A 21,049-nucleotide genomic window follows, 5' to 3' on the forward strand; every position below is an offset into this window, starting at 1 on the left:
GGCGGGCACCTGTAGTCCCAGCTACTCGGGAGACTGAGGCAGGAGAATGGCGTAAACCCGGGAGGCGGCGCTTGCAGTGAGCCGAGATCGGACCACTGCACTCCAGCCTGGGCAACAGAGCGAGACTCCGTCTCAAAAATAAAAAAAGTGTAGTCATTAAGATAGTGTGATATGGACTCATAAACCAATAATGGACTGAAATAGGATGCTCAGATTTATTCCCATATATAGTATATAAATATATTAAATATATAAATATAAATGTATTAAATTTTAAAAGCAAATAAATTACCTTTTAAAATCAGAAAAAAATTCCAAAGTATATTTACTCATTTCTCTTATACACATCTAGATAAATGTATTAAATTTTAAAAGCAAATAAATTACCTTTTAAAATCAGAAAAAAATTCCAAAGTATATTTACTCATTGCTACTTAAAGACCTTTTAGCTATGAGCTCTTTAAAAAGAAGATGAGGGAACAACACGTGAAAAAAGAACAAAAGTCACACCAACTGATTATGTAAAAATTCTTTATGTATACTGACAGCAGCTGAAAGCAGCCACAGGTAGATGTAACCACTATGGCTTGGGGTAGGGGCTAAATATACAATGTTAAAATATACCACAACTTCATTGATTGCCTTGTTACAAATATTTATTTAAAAAGCAGATTATGTAATTTTTGTATAACAAATAATTTCTGAATTTTTAGTATACTATAAGCTAGGATAATAAACACAATTTGTAATATATAATATTCATATAATATTAAATGTAAGATTAAGGCATTTGGCCTTGTAAATGAAAACTTTATGTTGCTATCTCTCATTTTCAAAGTTTTATCTTTAAAGAAAATGGAAATTTTGAGATAATGATCTGTACATCTGAATCAATGCTGACATTACCTGGCATAGCATTCCCACTTATGTCAGCATTCATGACAGCAGTGAAAACAAAGAAAAATAAACATTAAAGGAGGATGCTTAAAAGAAGGGGAGATGTAAAGCAAAGACTTATTCTGAAATAATAATATTCCCTTGGAAAATAAATCTAAGAAAACTAAAGTTGACTAGCAATCTATGCCAAGTATCATTAATTAAACTACTTGATCCAAATTAAAAGTTATCATTCTTACAACAAATCTTTATATATTCTGAATATGCAGAGACATATGAGATTTCAATATCCAATCTCATTTGAGACTCCTCAATTGTTTGGTATTTTTGACATACATTAAAGCACAAAAGTTGTATAGTCTCCTATAGTCTCAAGTACCATAAAGAAGTAAATACTTCTCAGGAAATTTTAAAAAGTTAACTAAAATTTTTTCTCAGTATTAACTGTAGTCTTAATTATATAGTTTAGAAACTATATACTGACTAATTTAAACTCTGTTTTGAAGAGCCTCTGATTTTCAGGATGACAGTGGTCTATTAATCTGTAACTTTTAGGTATTATTTTAAATACTTCATAAAAAATACTAGGATAAAGTTTAAGTGCGAATATACCTCCTCAAGTATATAGCTCTGGATACTATGAAGATCAAAGCATGACTATTAATTGTATTTGCATACAGCTCTGTTCTAACTTGATTTGAATAATGCTAATTGAATTAAAATGAAATTAAAAGCTGCCTATATATTTAAATCATACCAACTAAGTCAAAATTTTTCTTACTCATCTTAAGAGTAATTAATTAGACATTTTACGTGGGATAGAATGCTGGAATAACAGTGATCTTCTGAGGAAATCAGTCATTTTTTTTAAAAAAGTCTTTCACAAACTATAAAACCAATGAAAATTTGTATTATTGGAGAATAATTAAGGACTTACCACGATATCAACAATGATATTAGCAACAGTAAATATTTCAAATATTTACAGTGATATTCGAATATGATTGGCCTATGGTAAGTCTCCAACATAAAAATATCCAGGTCATCATTTATCTTTAAACATCAATTTCCCCACAGTCGCTTATCTGCCTAACTGCCTACGTCTCCCATTAAAACCCACATGCTGGCCGGGCGCAGTGGCTCACGCCTGTAATCCCAACACTTTGAGAGGCCGAGACAGGAAGACCGTGAGGTCAGGAGTTCGAGACCAGCCTGGTCAACATGAGGAAACCCTGTCTCTACTAAAAATACAAAAATTAGCCAGATGTGGTGGTGGGCACCTGAAATCTCAGCTATTCAGGAGGCTGAGGCAGGAGAATTGCTTGAACCCAGAAGGCAGAGGTTGCAGTAAGCTGAGATCATACCATTGCACTCCAGCAGGGGCGACATGATCAAAACTGAAGAAAAGTCTCAAGAAAAACAAACAGAAAAACAAACCAAAAAAACCCACTTGCCAACCTTCCTAACCCAACGATGTGCACCTCTGCCTTTACCCACCACTTTCACTATACCCCTTCTCAAAATGCACACAGAGCATTATTCACTTCTGTGCATAATGTTATAAAACTATTTGGTGTTTTGATAGACTGTTCAAAATCAGGGAAAAAGCTGTGGGAAACAGATGTAACTGAGGAGAGCTTACCCGAAGGGGAAATTTCCAGCAAAGCTGGATAGCCTAAGCGAAATCCACTCTTGCCCCCCGATCCTTAATCTGCCCCCAAAAATCTTCATTTCATTTCATAACACTCTGAAATCCCACCAGTTATAGACTTACTGGTATCCCTTTTAAAAAATGTAAAATATATGAAAGTTAAAGAGATTATTTACTATTGGGACTTTGTATAAATTAATTTAATAGGACTACTTTCCTCATAGATTAGCTGAGATCAACAGCACTACTGGAACTGGAAATGCAGATTAAAGGATCACTGAAGCAAGCACTGGTTACGTATGGAATACTTGAGAGTAAGTAGCTAACGTGGAAACCTGGTGATACCATGGTAGCACACTGTAGCAGGAAGACCATGGGCTTCTGAACACTCCTGGATTTTAATCTGGTTCCACCACTTTTCCGGTGACCTTGGGCAAGTAACTTAACCTCTTCACATCTCAATTTGCTCTACTATCAAATAAGACAATATTTCCCCACAAGGTTGTTATGTAAGATAGAATAACACAAGTGCCTTGCATATAATAGACTCAAAAAAAAAAAAAACAACAAAAAAAAGTCAGTTTACCTCTTTTCCATGTTCATTACTGAGGCAAGAACAAAAGGCACCAAGGAAGAGAAAGGAGTGGACTGTGTAGAAAAGAAGGATGCCAAAGAGAAACTCCTGAAAATTCCTCCTTGAAAACCGGGTTCAATCAAGAGAAGGTAAGAAAATAGTTTTGTTTTCTTTTCTCTACTTCACGCTCATTCTTTTTTCATGATCATATTGCCTTAGTCCCAAGACTCAAAATTCATATGGTAAACTAAATACAGAAGACTACGTTATGAATTGTTTGTATTATATTAAAGAGAAAGTACAACACAGAAGGTGGACTGAGAACCAATCTTTCATTCAATTCAATGGAACAAATATTACTGAATGCTTTTTATGGTGTGTCTCAGGTGATTAGCAAGAAGTGGAGGAGAATGCAAAGATGAGTAAGAAAAAAATTTCTTGCCTTTAAGGAGTTAGTAGTGTTAAGGTTTCTGATTTCAGAGAATTTTATAGCATTCATCTCTGGGAAACACAATCAGTTCATAAGTTATGGACTTTTGCCCATTCTGTATCATTATGAATAGCATATGTTAGGTCATAAGGAAGAGATATTACAGAAAACTGATGGCTTTTATAATAAAGATTCTACTTTTACTATTAGCCAAATTTTTGTTTATTATTAAATTTTTAATACATAAAATTACCTGCCAAAATTTCGGTGTTTCGTGCAGCAATTGTTTTAACTTTTATTATTCCTGATTCAGCAGCCTGCAAGAATAAAAATAATTAGAACACAAAATTTACTGCCAAAATGAATTATCTATGGAAAATAAGTCATATGTGATAGACAAAATATCAAGCACAGTCCCTACCACCTTTTTAATTTTCAAATCATCAGATACTAAGCCCAGTAGTGACATATATGTTAAATGTAATAAAATATGATTAATTTGATTATTCACAAGCAAACTCTGCATGCACTACAACATGTTGCCTTCCTCACTCTCAATCCCCTGCAAAGCTAAATTTTCCAAGAATAAAAATAACAAACAAAAACAAAATCTACTGAAAATAATTAGGCTCCTTTTCCCCATTTCAAGCCTCGTCTCCCTCCACCACACACACAAAAATTATAGAACACTGAAAAATCAAGTAAAACTACTGTGTTGGATTTATTTATTTATTTATTTATTTATTTATTTATTTATTTATTTTTGACGGAGTTTTTTGCTCTTGTTGCCCAGGCTGGAGTCCAATGGCACAATCTTGGTTCACCACGACCTCTGCCTCCCTAGTTCAAGCCATTCCCCTGCCTCAGCCTCCCAAGTAGCTGGGATTACAGGCACCCACCACCATGCCTAGCTAATTTCTGTATTTTTAGTAGAGACAGGGTTTCACCATGGTGGCCAGGCTGGTCTTGAACTCCTGACCTCAAGTGATCCACCCATCTCAGCCTCCCAAAATGTTGGGATTACAGGCGTGGGCCACCATGCCCAGATCTGTGTTGGATTTTAAAAGCTACTTTGCTTTCTTTTTTGAGAATGAATAACCAAACACTTCATTAACCATAGTATGTTTAGCGGGCAGTACTGGCAAGTCACATAGTATTTTACAGAATGCCACAGAACTGCACTGTCCAATTTGGTAGCCATTTGGCTACATGCGGCTATTAAGCACTTGATATGTGACCAGTCTGAATTGAGCTATGCTCTAAGTGTAAAATATATACTAGGTTTTGAAGACTTAATATTAAAAGAATATAACCTATCCCTTAATATTTATACTGATGACATGTTGAAATAATATTTCAAATTATTAAGTTAAATTATTATTAAAATCAAATGTGTTTCTTTTTACTTGTTTTCCCTTTTTTTTAGGGACAGGGTCTTGCTGTACTGCCCAGCCTGGACTGCAATGCCACAATCATGGTTTATGGCAGCCTCGAACTACTGGGCTCAAGTGATCCTTCCACCACCATCTTCCAAGTAGCTGGTACTATAGGTATATGCTAATTTTTTAGTTTTTTTGTAAAGACAGGGCCTTGTTATATTGCCCAGGCTAGTCTTGAACTCCTGGCCTCAACCGATCCTTCCACCTCAGCCTCCCAAAGTGCTAGGATTACAAGCATGAGCCATTGCACTTGGCTTCTTCTTACTTTTTAATGCAGTTAAAAATTACATACATGTATTACATCTGTAGCCCACATTATAATTCAATTGAAGAGCGCTGAGACATAATATTGACATACTATTTCCATCATAGAAACTCAGAACATTTTTATTATTTAGAAACATGCTATTTTATACATACACTGTTATCTATACCTCCAAAGATAGTAAGTACGTACTCATAAGAAGCTATATGTACAAGTTTTCTTACTAATTTGCTTGCTACTTAGTCATTTATTTTATCTCTTACTGCTTGCTAAGGGACAAGTGGTAGCAGTCTCTAAAGGTTTAAAAATAATTATGTAAAAACACCAGTATGCTCTGGCCTGTTAGTCTGACAAACAACGAACTGATGTCTAAAATAAAGAACACATTGTAAGATATACCATGTGTAGTAGACTTCTGTCATTTTGTTGGCTCCAAGCATATCAAGCCCTTGCTTGTGTTTGAAGAATTCCTAACTTCATAAATTTTGGTGCAAAACAGAGCCTATTTTCCACTATTAAAAATGAAAATGTAGATGGTTTTCCACATGCCCTGCTGGCAGCCTATGCTTACCCATAGAGATGTGCCCACCAGCAATTTTGAATGTGGAGCCTAGTAACAAAGAGCAGAGACAATAAAGAATTCTTTCTGATGACAGCAATAGTGAAAGCAGTATCTAGTTTCCGAAGGCAGCAGAACCAGTAGTAGACTGGAGTGACCAGCACACCCAGAAGTGCAATCAGCAGCATCCAGTCATTATTCAGCAGACACAGCCGTAATGGTCGCGTTGGCATGAGTTTTGCCATGGTGCTAGTTGTTTAGCCTCCCCTTTGTTCATGTACTTTTTCTAGGTTCAAGCCTTCTACCAACTCTGTAAACCACTCAATATCCTATCAGTAAAGTTTATTTCTGCTTAAATCCACCAGAGTCAGCTTTCATTGCTCACAACTAAGAAGCCTAATGGATACACTAGGACTTATTTCTAAAACTTTAGAAAACGGAAAGGTCCCAAATTAAATTAATACATCTACCAGAAGAAAAACACGGTCAAAAGGAATTACTTCAGGGAAAGATTACTGGTGTTCTGATTATTTGGGCAGTGTGTATTAGAAACACTGGAAGCTTTTATTATTATTATTATTATTATTATTATTATACTTTAAGTTCTAGGGTACATGTGCATAACGTGCAGGTTTGTTACATATGTATACTTGTGCCATGTTGGTGTGCTGCACCCATCAACTCGTCAGCACCAGAAGCTTTTAAATAAGTCCTGATGTCCCGATTGCAACCCAGTTAAACCAGAATGACTGCTGGTGGGAGCCAGCCATCAGTATTTTAAAAAATCTTCATGTGATTCCAATATACAGTAAAATTTAAAAGACTACAGCAATAATACAAGCAAGAGATAATGATGGATTGGCCCAAGATTGTTAGTGATAGAGATGGTAAGAAGTGGTGAGATTCTTGATATACCTTGAAGATGTACAAACCACAGCAAATTTACTACTGTAAAAATTATAGAACACTGAAATTATTATGTGCATTTTGTAACATTCACACACCCCATCTCAAATTATCTTGGATCAATTTCTTACTGAGGCAGTGGAAATTAATCTGTGGTCACTGAAATTTCTTCCATCATCATTTTCAAGTTTAACCTCTCCCCTTTCTCACCATGGCCCTATATACCTTGCATAGGTCCAAAGTCAATATGTGGTTTTGCTTCGGTGCAAACAGAGATTGATTAAATTGAACCATCATAAATATGAATGTAATTTATCCAGACTTTCTGAATTCTAGTCAGTCAAACCTGAATGGTTTCCAAAATCCATCCTGTACCATGCTAGATGATAGACGTCAGTAAATGATTTCAAATTCGCCAGACATTGTCCTGATTTCCTGAGATGAATAAGAGTTGAAACATGAATGTGTGCACATGTCTAATAAATACCTTTATGCAAACACACAATAAGGAGAAGGAAAAGGAAGTTTGTTTTTCATTTTGAGACCAGGTCTTACTCTGTCACCCAGGCTGGCGTGGCAATGGCGTGATCACAGATCACTGCAGCATGGACCTCTAGGCTCAAGCAATGCATCCACATCAGCCTCCTGAGTAGCTTGGGACCACAGGCGCACACCACCACATCTGGCTAATTTTTTTGGGTTTTTTTTTGTAGAGACAGGGTCTCCCTGTGTTGCCGAGGCTGGTCTCAAACTCCTGGGTTCAAGCGATCCTCCTGTCTCAGCTTCCCAAAGTGCTGAGATTATAGGGGTGAGCCACCATGCCTGGTCAAGTATTTTTTAAGTAGTTCCAAAATGGTAACTTAAAAGATATGTAACCAGTATTTTCATTCTTAAATTCAAGGAATTGCCAAAAGGACTGTTTGTTGCCTTAGATATAATTAGACATATCTCATAGCTCCTCATTTTTAACATCCAAGTTTCTACTGTCAAAATACTCTGGAATTGTATCATCTTATTCTCATAGGAACCCTGTGTTGATGGAAAATGTCACTATTAACAATTATTGACACACTTGTATATCACTTAGGTATGAAATAAGACTAGCCTACATCTTTAAGGGTATTCTGTATGAACAGAGGTCTTCACAATCAGATTTCCTTCCATGTATCAAGGACTGTAGGTGTGAAAAGAAACTGTTAGCTTCTTGCTTTAAAAATATTCCCTATTCTGATCAGATACCAGGTATATCTGTAAGGAACCTAATCAATTGTAAACACGGTTTTGTTTTTTTTTCCCTTAATTGATACTTATGCAAAAAACAAAAACAAAAAAAGAGGAAAAAAAGAAGATGAAAAAGTTCTACAGACTTGAATAGAAATGATATGTTAAGATGAGTAATCTAATCTATTGCTGAGGACAATCTATGAGTTGGAAAGAATGCCAAAGCCTTAAATACACTGCAGCATTTAATATGTTACCTTAAAATTAATCTTCTCAAGAAACATTTTCTTCTTTTCTCAAAACCCTTTGCTGACTGCTTTTCTAAGACCACCTAGAGTATCCTTGACCTCATTTCTCACTCAGTAAACTCTTCCTGTGTAATACCATACAGCCAGCCCTCCGTATCCACAGGTTCTGCATCTGTAGATTCAACCAACTGCAGATCAAAAATATTCCAGGGTGGGGGGATACACACACACACACACACACACACACAATTTTAAAATACAGTATAACAACTATTTACATAGCATTTACACTATATTAGCTATTATCTAGAAATGATTGAAATTATATGGGAAGATATGCACAGGTTATGTGCAAATATTACAACATTTCATATCAGGGACTTGAATATCCTCAGATTTTGGTATTCCTGGGGGTTCTTGGAACCAATTCCCTGCAGATATCAAAGGATGGCTGTAATTTCATGGTTTCATTTACTTTCTAACTGCTGAAGACTTCTAAATTATATTCCTGTTCCTGATCTGTCTCCTATACTACAGAAATTATTAACCTAAATGTTTAAAAGGCACTTTAAATTCAACATTTTGAAAACAGATGTTATCATTTCCTTCTACCCCCAAACTCCTACCTCAGCCAGAGAAACCTATTACTTCTTTCTACAATTTCTATTTTTCTGACCAGCAGCATCATCTATCCAGTCACTGACCAGATACCTGGGTTTTTTCCCTCAACTCACAAGTCTAATCAGTCACAGAGTCTTTTTGGTTAATGTATCTTGTACCTTTTTCTCAAATCTCACTCCCACACTTTAATTCAAACACTCATTATCAACCTAAATGAAGAAATGTCTCTACCTACAATCCTGTCCTCCATCCATCCACTGTGTCAATCTTCAATGATTCCCTAGTGCCCACTTCTACTAGTGTTTCTCAAAATTTAGTACAGTAGTGTAAGGACATCTTTTAAAAGGAAAAAACAAACTATGGACCTACCCAGTCACTGACAAATTTACATGTATATATAAATACAATCAGGAATATACTCTTTATAGCTCTTACATTATAATGCCAACAAATTCACAAATGAAATACAAACCCAAATTAGTACTCATTTAATGTGACAAATAATGCTTTGCTAAAATTAAACCACTAGTAACAACAAGATAGCTGTAGACTTATGGTGCAGGTCCTTCTTATTTTGTCACCCTCCTAGTGTCATAAGCAGTGACGGAAATCTTTTCTTCCATCACTTTCTTCTATGGTAACTAGTGAAAAGCCTTTCTACCTTTAGTACTGTCTATGGCTTGTACCTGTAATGCTTTATCTTTTTCATCTCATTATGCCTGTTTCTTCACACTATCTATAAAAATAATAAAGATAAGAAATATATCTCATTCATATCTCTATATTATTAATGTCTATGCCAGTGCCTTTCATCCAGTAGTTATATAATAAATGTTCCTAAGGGAAGAAATGGAAAGTTCTAAATGTACCAAAAAAACTTGTTGGTATTTTATACACACACACACACACACACACACACACACACACAAATTATATCTACAAATGCCAATTCTAACTCACTTAAAAAGGCGAGGGAGAGGGATGGACTTTACTGTCTCAAATTGAAACATCCAGAGGAAGTCTGATCCAGAGATTTACAATGTCATCAGGGTTGCAGTGTCACTTATCTGCCATTCTCTTGGTTCTGCCCTGTTCCATGAGTAGGTTCATCCTCAGGCTGCATCCAATCTTGGCAACAATGGCTGCAGCCATTCCACACCTCAAATTTCATATGACACCATTTTGAAGGAGAGAAAGCGTCTCTTTCAGTAGCTCTAGAGAAAGAAAGAGAAAGCTTTTCTTTCCCAGAAGCACTCACTAGCATTATGTAACTTGCGCAGGAATGGAGATGAGGTGGGGAGCAGTTAGGAGGATTTAAAGTAGACTAATCTAGGCCAGAAGTGGTGGCTCACGCCTGTAATCCCAGCACTTTGGGAGGTCACGGCGAGAGGATCGCTTGAGCCTCAGAGCTCATGACCAGCCTGGGCAACATAGGGAGATCCTGTCTCTACAAAAAAAAAAAAAAAATCAGGCAAACGTGCTGGTGTGAGTCAGTAGTACCAGCTACTCGAGAGGCTGAGGTGGGAGCTCAGGAGGTCGAGGCTACAGCGAGTTGTGATTGCACTGCCACACTTTGGCCTAAGTGACAGAGAAAGACCCTGTCTCAAAATAAATAAATAAAAATAAAGTAGATTAAGTTAATCATGGTACCCTGGAGTTAGGAATGAGAATCCAAAGGGTTGAAATGAGAGAAGAACACAGCCTACCACTGAAAGAAGCAAAAGGGAATGGATGGTAGCAAAGGAATTAACACATGTCCACCATCAAAACTATGTACAGATTTACACACAGAAAAAAAGTTATTTAAAAGGTTAGTTTTTTTTCACAAAAGTTACTGTTCTGCTTGTTTTTGTTCTTGAGACAGGGCATCACTCTGTCAACAGAAGTGTAAGGACATCTTTTAAAAGGAAAAAACAAACCATGGACCTACCCAGTACAGTGACGCCTTCATAACTCACTGCAGCATTGAATTCCTGGGCTCAACCAATCCTCCTGCCCCAGCCTCCCAAATGGCCGGGACAATAGGCTATATTAAGGCAAATTTACCAAAGGTCCAAATTATTTATCCACAGGACACAGCAGAAACAAGAGCTAAAGAAGAAATGTGAGGCTGGGCATGATGGCTCATGCCTGTAATCCCAACACTTTGGGAGGCCAAGGCGGGTGGATCATTTGAGGTCAGGCATTCAAGATCAGCCTGGTCAACATGGTGAAACCCCGTCTCTACTAAAAATACAAAAAGTAGCCAGGCAGTAGAGGTGTGCACCTGTAATACCAGCTACTCAGGAGGCTGAGGCAAGAGAATCGCTTGAGCTTAGGAGGCATAGGTTGCAGTAAGCCTAGATCATGCCACTGCACTCCAGCCTGGGCTATGGAGCGAGACAGTGTCTCAAAAAACAAAAAGTGAAATTCAAGTTAATGGCAACTTAGATAAAATAATGTACTAATGACACAAGAGAGGTATGGAGCTGCCTGAAGACTTGTGATTTTAGATGTCAGGTAAAATCAAAAGACCTGAAGTGAAGTGTACACTGGGTGTACTTGATACATCTAGAACACCCCTTAGGTGACAAAATCCTCATAAAACAAATACTACATTGAAATCAACAAGATTTTCTTCTGTAACATTCAATTATTCTACAACCCTAAAAACTTCTAAAAATATATACCTATATGACATTCCATTCTAGAATCTCTAGCTTCTAGGAAACAAAATTTCCTTAACATATCAAATAAAAGACTGGAATGCAGATTACATGTATATAGCTAAAAATATATACATGGTATTCCTACATAGGTGGTATGCTTTTTCCCTCCTTTCTTTTCTTTTCCTTTTTTTTTTTTTTGAGGTGGAGTATCGCTCTCATTGCCCAGGCTGGAGCGCAATGGCGAGATCTCAGCTCACTGCAACCTCCGCCTCCCGGGTTCAAGTGATTCTCCTGCCTCAGCCTCCCCCCGAGTAGCTGGGATTACAGGCGTCCACCATAATGCCCAGCTAATTTTTGTATTTTTAGTAGAGATGGGGTTTCACCATGTTGGCCAGGCTGGTTGTGAACTCCTGACCTCAGGTGATCAGCCCGCCGAGGCCTCCCAAAGTGCTGGGATTACAGGCATGAGCCACCATGCCCGGCTGAAGATTAAATTTTTAAGAAAAGGAGGATGGGTGTGGGGGCTCACGCCTGTAATCCCAGCACTTTGGGAGACCGAGGCGGGTAGATCACAAGCTCAGGAGTTCATGACCAGCCTGGCCAACATGGTGAAACTAAAATACAAAATTACTAAAAGTACCAAATTACTCTACCAAAAATATAAAAATTAGCCAGGCATGATAGCGGGCGCCTGTAATCCCAGCCACTTGGGAAGCTGGGGCATGGGAATCGCTTGAACCTGGGAGGTGGGGGTTGCAGTGAGCTGAGATCATGCCACTGCACTCCAACCTGGGCAAAAGTGAGAGACTCCGTCACCAAAAACAAAACAAAACAAAAAACAAAGAAGCCATAACATGAAAGACAGAAGCAGTAGGACCTATTTGCAGACTAGTAGGTAACCTAGTTGGGCTGAAGTATAAAGGCATATGAAGAAGACTTGGGGGTGATGAAGCTAAAAAGGAAGGTTGGGAAAATCAAGAGAATACTAAATGCTATGTTAAAGAGTCCTATAAGTAGAAAAGACATTGTGGGCTTCTGTACAGGTGACATACAGAATGATATGAAGTCATGTATGCTATTCATGTATGTCAAAGGCCAGGCATAATGTTATCAATAGAATCTGAAATTAGCATAATAGCTGAGAAAACAGAAAAAAGGAAAAATACGCTAAAAATTACAGAGCTGGAAGGAACAGGTGACAGTGAATAAAGAGAGACGAGGGAGAGAAGATAGCCAAATATGACTAAAGTAGGCAACAGTGCTAGATACCATCAATAAAACAACTGAAATAGGGGGAAAATGACATTTTGAGAAAAAGACCCGTTCAATTACAGGAAGTTCTATCTGGCTAGCCGCAGTGGGTCACGCCTGTAATCCTAACACTTTGAGAGGCCGAGGTGGACAGATAATCTGTGGTCGGGAGTTTGAGACCAGCCTGACCAACACAGAGAAACCCTGTCTCTACTAAAAATACAAAATTAGCCGGGCATGGTGGCGGGCGCCTGTAATCCCAGCTACTCAGGAAGCTGAGGCAAGAGAATCGCTTGAACCCAGGAGGCAGAGGTTGCGGTGAGCCAAGATTGAGCCACTGCACTCCAGCCTGGGCAACAACAGTGAAACTCGTCTCAAAAAAAAAAAGAAAAGAAAAGAAAAGAAAAAGAAGAGGCCGGGTGTGGTGGCTCATGCCTGTAATCTCAACACTTCAGGAGGCCGAGGCGGGCGGATCACCTGAGGTCAGGAGTTCAAGACCAGCCTGGCCAACATGGTGAAACCCGTCTCTACTGAAAATACAAAAATTAGCCGGTAGTGGTGGCAGGCATCTGTAATCTCAGCTACTCAGGAGGCTGAGGCAGTAGAATCGCTTGAATCCAGGAGGCGGAGGTTGCAGCGAGCTGAGATCATGCTATTGCACTTAAGTCTAGGGGACAAGAGTGAGACTTCATCTCAAAACCAAGGAAAAGAAAAAGAAGAAGTTCTACTGATGCATGGAAAAAACATTCTAGATGTGTTTGATGTGCAGCTGGAAATGCAGATCTACGCTCGGTAAAGACAGCAAATGAGTGAAGTAGATTCAAGAGTCATCAGCATGGTAGCAAGGCCAGAGGCAACAGAAGTGGGTGATGCCAAGCGGGTGAGCATGGAGAAAGGGAAGATCTGCAGACAGAACCTGGGAGACACTTGTATGTAAAGAAAAGGATGGTTGGGCACAGTGGCTCGGGTCTGTAATCCCAGCACTTTGGGAGGCTGAGACAGGTGGAGTGCTTGAGTTCAGGGGTTTGAGACCAGCCCAGGCAACATGGCAAAACCCTGTCACTAGCAAAAATACAAAAATGTGCCAGCCGTGGTAGCATGTGCTTATAGTCCCAGCTACTCAGGAGGCTGAGGTGGGAGGATCGTTTGAGTCTGGGAGGCAGAGGCTGCAGTGAGCCAAGACAGCCCACTGCACTCCAACCTGGGTGACAGAGTGAGACCCTGTCTCAAAAAATAGAAACAAAACGAAACAAGAAAAGGACATGGAATACTGAGAGGGGAAACAGGGAAGTATAGTGTTACAAAACTGAAAACTAGAGGTTTCCAAGATGGAAAGAATAATCAATAGTAACAAATAATGAAGCAAGGTAAACAAATGGGAACAATAACAAAAACAAGCAAGTTATGAAGGCATGTGCAGCATGATATAATGGAAAACAGGAGAGGAGTTAGAGATGGATTCACATGGACTTACATACCATTTCCACCATTTTCCAGCTTTACTACCTTATGCAAATTACTACACCTGTCTAAACCAGTTTCCTCATCTATAAAATGAAATATTTAATATGGCATGTTGCATTAGAGTCTCAGGATGCAAAGTTCCAAGCCTAGTGGGAAGGCAACATTTTATTCAACCTTGAGTTAACTTCATGAGAATAAAGGCAATTCCTCAATTATTTCTGTGTTCCTGCTGTGCTTTTTCAGAAGACTCATAAATTTGTGTTAAATTATAACAATAACAGCAAAACCTTCTACTTCATACATGACTGAAAATGTTCAGCTATACTTACATAAAGGAAAAAAGAAAAATCAAAATTTGAAATATGTCTTCCTTTTTGGTTTATAAGTTAGAGACTATGTCTTTTATTTTTTCTGTAACCAAAGCACAACGTAATCATTTATTTCAGTTTATAGATTTCAATATATAAAGCAAGAATATATTATATTATGCTTATGGGCGAAAGAACACAATGTCAAGAGGAAGAAACTACAATACTTTATGAAATACTAAACCAAAAGAGATCCTAAGTAAGCTCGTAAAGATTATCCAGCCCTCATCTTCACTGTCATAAGTTGTGCAAATGAGGTGTTAACCCAAACAGGAGAGCCAATGACATGAGTCATAGTCCCTAAATATCTGGTTAAATGGCAAATCCTGTCACAGTAAGTGGAAGGCATCTCTTTCACCAGGGGTCTCCCTAAGCCAGTTAACAAACCAAAACACCTGGATACTGAGGCATTCTATCACAAGAAACCTTTGCTTTTCTCTGCCAGCCAATTTCTATCAGGTCAGAATGGGCAACAGGAAACTTAAAGTACATAGCCTGGGAACACTACTTGCACTTTTGAATTATTTATACCCTTACTGATTCTGCATCATTTAAAAAGAGAGAAAAGAAATCTATCCAATTTTGTAATTCTGACCACCTAAACTCAAATGAACTCTCCCTTAACTCTTCTACCACCCATTCCCTGGACTTCATCATCCTCTAGTACTGGGCAATCTGAAATGCAATATTCCCACCATTGTCCCAACTCCTATCCTTCTAGCTCTCTCACTTCCCAACCCCACTGCTCTCTGATGAAATAGCTGCTGCTAGCCTTTAACCTTCCCATGATCGTCCAATCAGTCAAAACTATTGTCTTTCCTTCTTTAGGAATCCAACCTAGCTCTCACAATCTACCATCATTTCAACCACTCTTCCTGCTAAGACTCTTAAGTGTTCCAAGACAATTTCTCCTCCACTTCTCCAAAGTGATCCACTGCTCTCCTCAAACTTCCCACCCCACCCCCTACTTCTTTTATCACTTAATTATTCCTAGCAACAAGCTTGTTTCTTTCTTTTTTTATTATTATTATACTTTAAGTTCTAGGGTACATGTGCATAACGTGCAGGTTTGTTACATATGTATACCTGTGCCATGTTGGCGTGCTGCACCCATCAACTCGTCAGCACCCATCAACTCGTCATTTACATCAGGTATAACTCCCAATGCAATCCCTCCCCCCTCCCCCCTCCCCGTGATAGGCCCCGGTGTGTGATGTTCCCCTTCCCGAGTCCAAGTGATCTCATTGTTCAGTTCCCACCCTATGAGTGAGAACATGTGGTGTTTGGTTTTCTGTTCTTGCGATAGTTTGCTGAGAATGATGGTTTCCAGCTGCATCCGTGTCCCTACAAAGGACACAAACTCATCCTTTTTTATGGCTGCATAGTATCCCATGGTGTATATGTGCCACAATTTCTTAATCCAGTCTGTCACTGATGGACATTTGGGTTCATTCCAAGTCTTTGCTATTGTGAATAGTGCTACAATAAACATAGGTGTGCATGTGTCTTTATAGCAGCATGTTTCTTATCTTCCCAAGAAAGCAGAGGCCACAGACCAAACTGCCCACAACTTGTCACTCCCTTCTGTCAAATTTGTCACATTCAAACCCGGTTTTTCCTTTGTCCTTCCTCTGTCAGAAGATGATGTGTCCTTTCTCAGACTGAAATCCTGTTCATATACTTATGCCACTGAAACTTCAGTTTTCTCAAGGACCTTCCTCTAACGAGTTTTACGCTTCTCTCCTGTATCTTTAACCTCAGTCTGCCCAGCAGCCTTTTTCTTTAATGTTGTTTCCCAAAGTTCGTTTTCCAGCCCTGATATTCTCACTCTATACACACACTCTTCCTGGCCCATTTCATCCACTTCTATGGTTTCCAATATTATTTATAAACTGATACTCCTAAATTTGAAATTCTAGACCTCCCTCTTACGTGCCAAACCATCATTTTCAAACACCTACTGGTCAGTTCCACTTGGATGTCACACATAAATCTTAAACTTAATATAATGACCACTCTGCCAGGTGCGGTGGCTCACGCCTGTTATCTCAGCACTTTGGGAGACTGAGGCGAGCAGATCACCTGAGGTCACAAGTTCGAGACTAGGCTGGCCAACATGGTGAAACCCCGTCTCTACTAAAAATACAAAAAATTAGCCGGGCGTGGTGGCGCGCACCTGTGATCCCAGGTACTCGGGAGGCTGAGGCAGGAGAATCACTTGAACCTGGGAGGTGGAGGCTGCAGTGAGCCGAGATCGCGCCACTGTACTCCAGCCTGGGCAACAGAGTGAGACTTTGTCTCAAAAAATATACATATATAGTGACTACTCATTTTCCCCCAAAACATTTCCTCCTATTTATTCTCTTAGTGAACCACGTAGTTTCCCAGGCCAGAAACCTGGGAGGCATCACACATTTCTCTCTCCCCATTATATAGAAGGTTACCATGCCTTGGAAATTTTTACCTTTTCAATCTATCCTCTCTTTCACTACTGTCTAACTCAATGCAAGCAACCTTTTGTCTATGTCCACTACTGCTTCAAAACAGAGAATCATCATTTTTTAAACTTTGCTCTCTTTGCTTCAGTCTCAATACCCTCTAATTCTTCCTACCAATGGTCAAGGCAATGTTACTAAATATTAATTTGATCATATTCCCCTTTTTCAAAAAGCTCTAATGACTCCAATCATCTTCAGTGTAAATTTATTTTACATGGAATACTAAAAACACACGCTATTTCCTCTGCTAGGAATGACTCCCCTCCTCCAACTTCCAGGCTCAGTTAGATACCCCTTGTCTGTACCTGCAAATAGGAAATAATCAAAAAGTTTTTATTCATGAAATACATAAAGCTTCAGAGGTCTCTTCCCCTGAAGGCCACTGGATATTAATCACATAGAAGTGATTATAGAAGGCTTCAAAGTAATTTTTAAAACAAAGAAAAAAATTTCATACAAATATTCCCAAACAAATTAGCTAGTACAGTTGTACTAAAAAAAGTTATACTGCTAAAACATGAAGATTTATGTATAAGGACTAAGAAAAATAGAAAAAAGAGAAAGAGGTCATTATAAAATGACAGAATAAAGTCATAGCCAGTACAACAACAATTTAATATACAAAGGATAGAGTTACAAATGAAAACAGTAACGTAGGAAAAACCACGTAGAAGTCCAAAGACAGTAAGTAAATATCAGTAAACAAGGCACTATCCTTTATCAATACTCTTTTAATGGTTTTTCCGACAGATTTGAAATCTTTAAATCCAGCTTATTATTAATTTTAAAAAAGAATTACATGGCCAGCCTGGGATACGCCTATAATCCTAGCACTTTGGGAGGCGGAGGTGGACAGATTGCCTGATCCCAGGAGCTGGAGACAAGCCTGGGCAACATGGTGAGACCCTTTCTCTACAAAAAAATACAAAAATCAGTTGCATGTGGTGGCATGCACCTGTAGTCCCAGCTTCTCAGGAGGTTAAGGTGGGAGAATCACTTGAACCCAGGAGGTAAAGGCTGCAGTGAGCTAAGATCCTGCCACTGCACTTCCAGTCTAGGTGAAAAGATCCTGTCTCAATAAATAAATAATTAAATAAAATAATAGTTGAGCACTATGGCCATAAAAGGCAGAAACGACTAAAAATTTGAAATAAAGACTAAATATAAAATGTCTCTGTTAACTAGCTTCTTATACTTTGCCTTAAAGTTTAGTTAGCACCCAAAGAGAAAAATAAAACCAAAATCTTACCAGTTTCTTGAAGAACAAAAGCCAAAATTTGGCACTCTTATTAATTTAATAGGGAAAATTTAATTCAGCCAAACTATTTCTTGAAAGTCAAAGCTTTGTCCTAAAACATCATCATAATTAGGCTAATCATTCTCTTTGTTTTAAACCTATGACACAGTCAAGATCATTTTTCAATTCCTAAAGTAGTGCCCAGTGTCATTGGGTAAGAAATCAAAAAGCTTTCATTCAACAAATTCTTATAAACATGTACCATATACAAAATTATGTATCAGAGATAATTACAAGAATTACTTTTGCTATTACCTCAAAGACTAGGTGCAATCACAAAATATCTCTCTAGTCAGTGTTCAAGTAAAAACTAATGAGATTTTTTGAGTTTGTTTGAGACAGGGTCTCGTTCTGTCTCCCAGGCTGGAGTACAGTGGCACGATCACCACTCACCACGGCCTTGACCACCTGGGCTCAAGGGATCCTCCAGGCTGGGCATGGTGGTTCACACCTGTAATCCCAGCACGTTGGGAGGCAGAGGTGGGCAGATCGCTTGAGCCCAGTTCAGGAGACCAGCCTGCCAAAACCCTGTCTCTGCAAGGAAAAAAAAAAAAAGCGAAAAATTAGCCTGTAATGGTTGTATGCATCTGTAGTCCCTGCAACTTGGGGGGCTGAGTTGGGAGAATCACCTGAGCCAGGGAGTTCGAGGTTGCAGATCGCACCAGTGCACTCCAGCCTGGGCCACAAAGACCCCATTTCCAAAAACAAAAACAAAAACAAAAACAAATGTAATAAATGGCAATTAAATTCCCAAGCTAGACCACAAAAGCCTATACAGGAACCACAGTTTTTCTATGAATTATTAGAACTGTAAAGTCAGCTCTACAAATTATTGTTGAAATTACAAAATAGTGTTTGATATTTTCTAAATGACAGCATTTCTCTTACAATTAAAACAACTTAATTCTTTAAAATTCTCTAAAACATCCTAATTCTTTAGATTGACTTGTTGTAACTTTCAACAGAGGATATAAAAAATAATGAAAATAAATACCAAAACAGACTATTGACCACGTGAAATAAAACCTATCGTAACCGCCATCTTTCCAAAAGTGGCAATTCTGGTTTCCATCACTGGGTAATACCTACTTTATTAAAGATATACAAGATAGAGTTTGTTGAAAACTGATAAAACCAATGCACTTACAGAAAAGTTAATATTCCTTACAAGCCTAAAATCCGAAATTTATTGGTCAAGTTCTAATTACATAATCTTCATAATAATAAAGGTACATTTAAATAAGTATGTAAATATGAAATCCTTCGGTGAATTTTTAGGGCTAAGAGTAAATGAAATTGCAGGTAAAACAAACTACATTAAATAGGAATAAAAATAAAAATAGGCCAGGCGCGGTGGCTCACGCCTGTAATCCCAGCACTTTGGGAGCCGAGGCGGGCAGATCACCTGAGGTCGGAAGTTCGAGACCAGCCTGACCAACATGGAGAAACCCTGTCTCTACTAAAAATACAAAATTAGCCAGGGCTGGTTTTGGTGTTTTTTGTTTTGTTTTGTTTTGTTTAGAGAATTAAAATGGCATTTTAAGAGAAAAAGCAAATAATAACCAAATGTTAAATATTTCAACTCAAGAACTATTTGGAGAATTTAATTTCCGTGTATTATTTACTGGGGTCTCTTTAATAATACCCTTTTGCTCTGACATCTTTCCCATACATAATATAAAACCATCCTTTAACCCTATTTTACAGCTGGGGGGAAAAAAAAAACCCTGAAGCTCAAAGAGGTTAAGATTTATTGCTAGAACTTAAATTCAGGTGTGTTCGCTCTGACTGCAAGCCCAACTTCCCACTACAGCACTGCTCATAGCAAGAAGGTTTAACATGATTCTGTGGCTCTTCAATATTCTTCATAAATTAGGTGGCTCTAGATAGTTTAACACGTCAAAGGATTGATAGAGTTAAGCTGAATGATATATGCCAGAAGGAAAACTGTTTCCAATTCAGTGATACGCCACAAACGTGAGGAGTACACGTTTCAACACGATGGGTGGATACTCGTTTTGGGGAGCAACAAACAAGTTTTTCAATTTTGGCTTGGCCACTTTCGAGTAAGAAAAAGGCCAGAATAGGCTAGTGTACAGTACACCTAGTTGGATTAACTGAATAGGCTCACTTCACGAACTTCACTCCTAAACTGGGAGGACAGGAGAGGGGAGAAAATCAAAGTGCCTCAGCTCTCTCCAGTGGAAACTATAAAAAGCCCTTGTGGAACAATCCACCGACTCACAAATCTGGAAAGCTGATGACCGAATGAAAATTAGACAGGACTAGAAACTGGGGTGAAGCACTTGGTCTAACAGGACCAGGCATGCTCACAGTGCCTTCTCCTGACGTCGCCTGAAGCTTACCTCTTTGACAGGTGGGAATTTCTTCTTGCACTCCAGTGACAAGGCGCGCAAGTCGCTCTGCATATTCTCCAGCAGCTTCTTCACCGCCTCGGGGCTGCTGGTGCCAGACATGATCCTCCAAGGTCCCAGCCAATTTCCGAGAGGTACAAACAAGCTCCGGCACGGTCAGCTCCTTGGGGCCACAGGCAGCTCCCCCCAGGTGTCTCTGGTCCTTCAGCAGCCCGCTTCTTGGGCCCTGCAGGGACTCTGCCGGGCCCTGGGCTGCGAACCCGGAGCCTACTCGAGCGTCCCCCAGCAGCCTGACAGCAACCCCTCCGGCTTCTCTCGGAGGCGCCCCCCGCAGTCG

The 21,049-nt window shown here is 38.9% G+C and overlaps 1 protein-coding gene and 1 long non-coding RNA gene across 6 annotated transcripts in view; one reads left to right on the top strand and one right to left on the bottom strand.

Annotated features, from left to right (window-relative positions):
- The window catches only part of MON2 (MON2 homolog (S. cerevisiae)), a 137,784-nt gene extending 116,735 nt beyond the window's left edge, over positions 1–21,049 (bottom strand). For all 5 annotated transcript variants that reach the window (XM_011972923.1, XM_011972922.1, XM_011972921.1 and 2 more), the window contains exons 1-2: positions 20,704–21,049; positions 3,806–3,869 (exon numbers count right to left, since the gene is read on the bottom strand). In XM_011972923.1, the coding sequence (XP_011828313.1) occupies positions 3,806–3,869; positions 20,704–20,814 (175 nt within the window). In that variant the 5' untranslated portion in view covers positions 20,815–21,049. The remainder of the gene's footprint in view (positions 1–3,805; positions 3,870–20,703) is intronic.
- On the top strand, positions 3,095–5,648 carry LOC105534239. Its single transcript, XR_001005238.1, has 2 exons — positions 3,095–3,271; positions 4,979–5,648. It is a non-coding gene; the product is annotated as an uncharacterized LOC105534239 (long non-coding RNA).

This window comes from Mandrillus leucophaeus, unplaced genomic scaffold (genome assembly GCF_000951045.1).
Source record: "Mandrillus leucophaeus isolate KB7577 unplaced genomic scaffold, Mleu.le_1.0 Scaffold132, whole genome shotgun sequence".
Lineage (NCBI taxonomy): Eukaryota > Metazoa > Chordata > Mammalia > Primates > Cercopithecidae > Mandrillus > Mandrillus leucophaeus.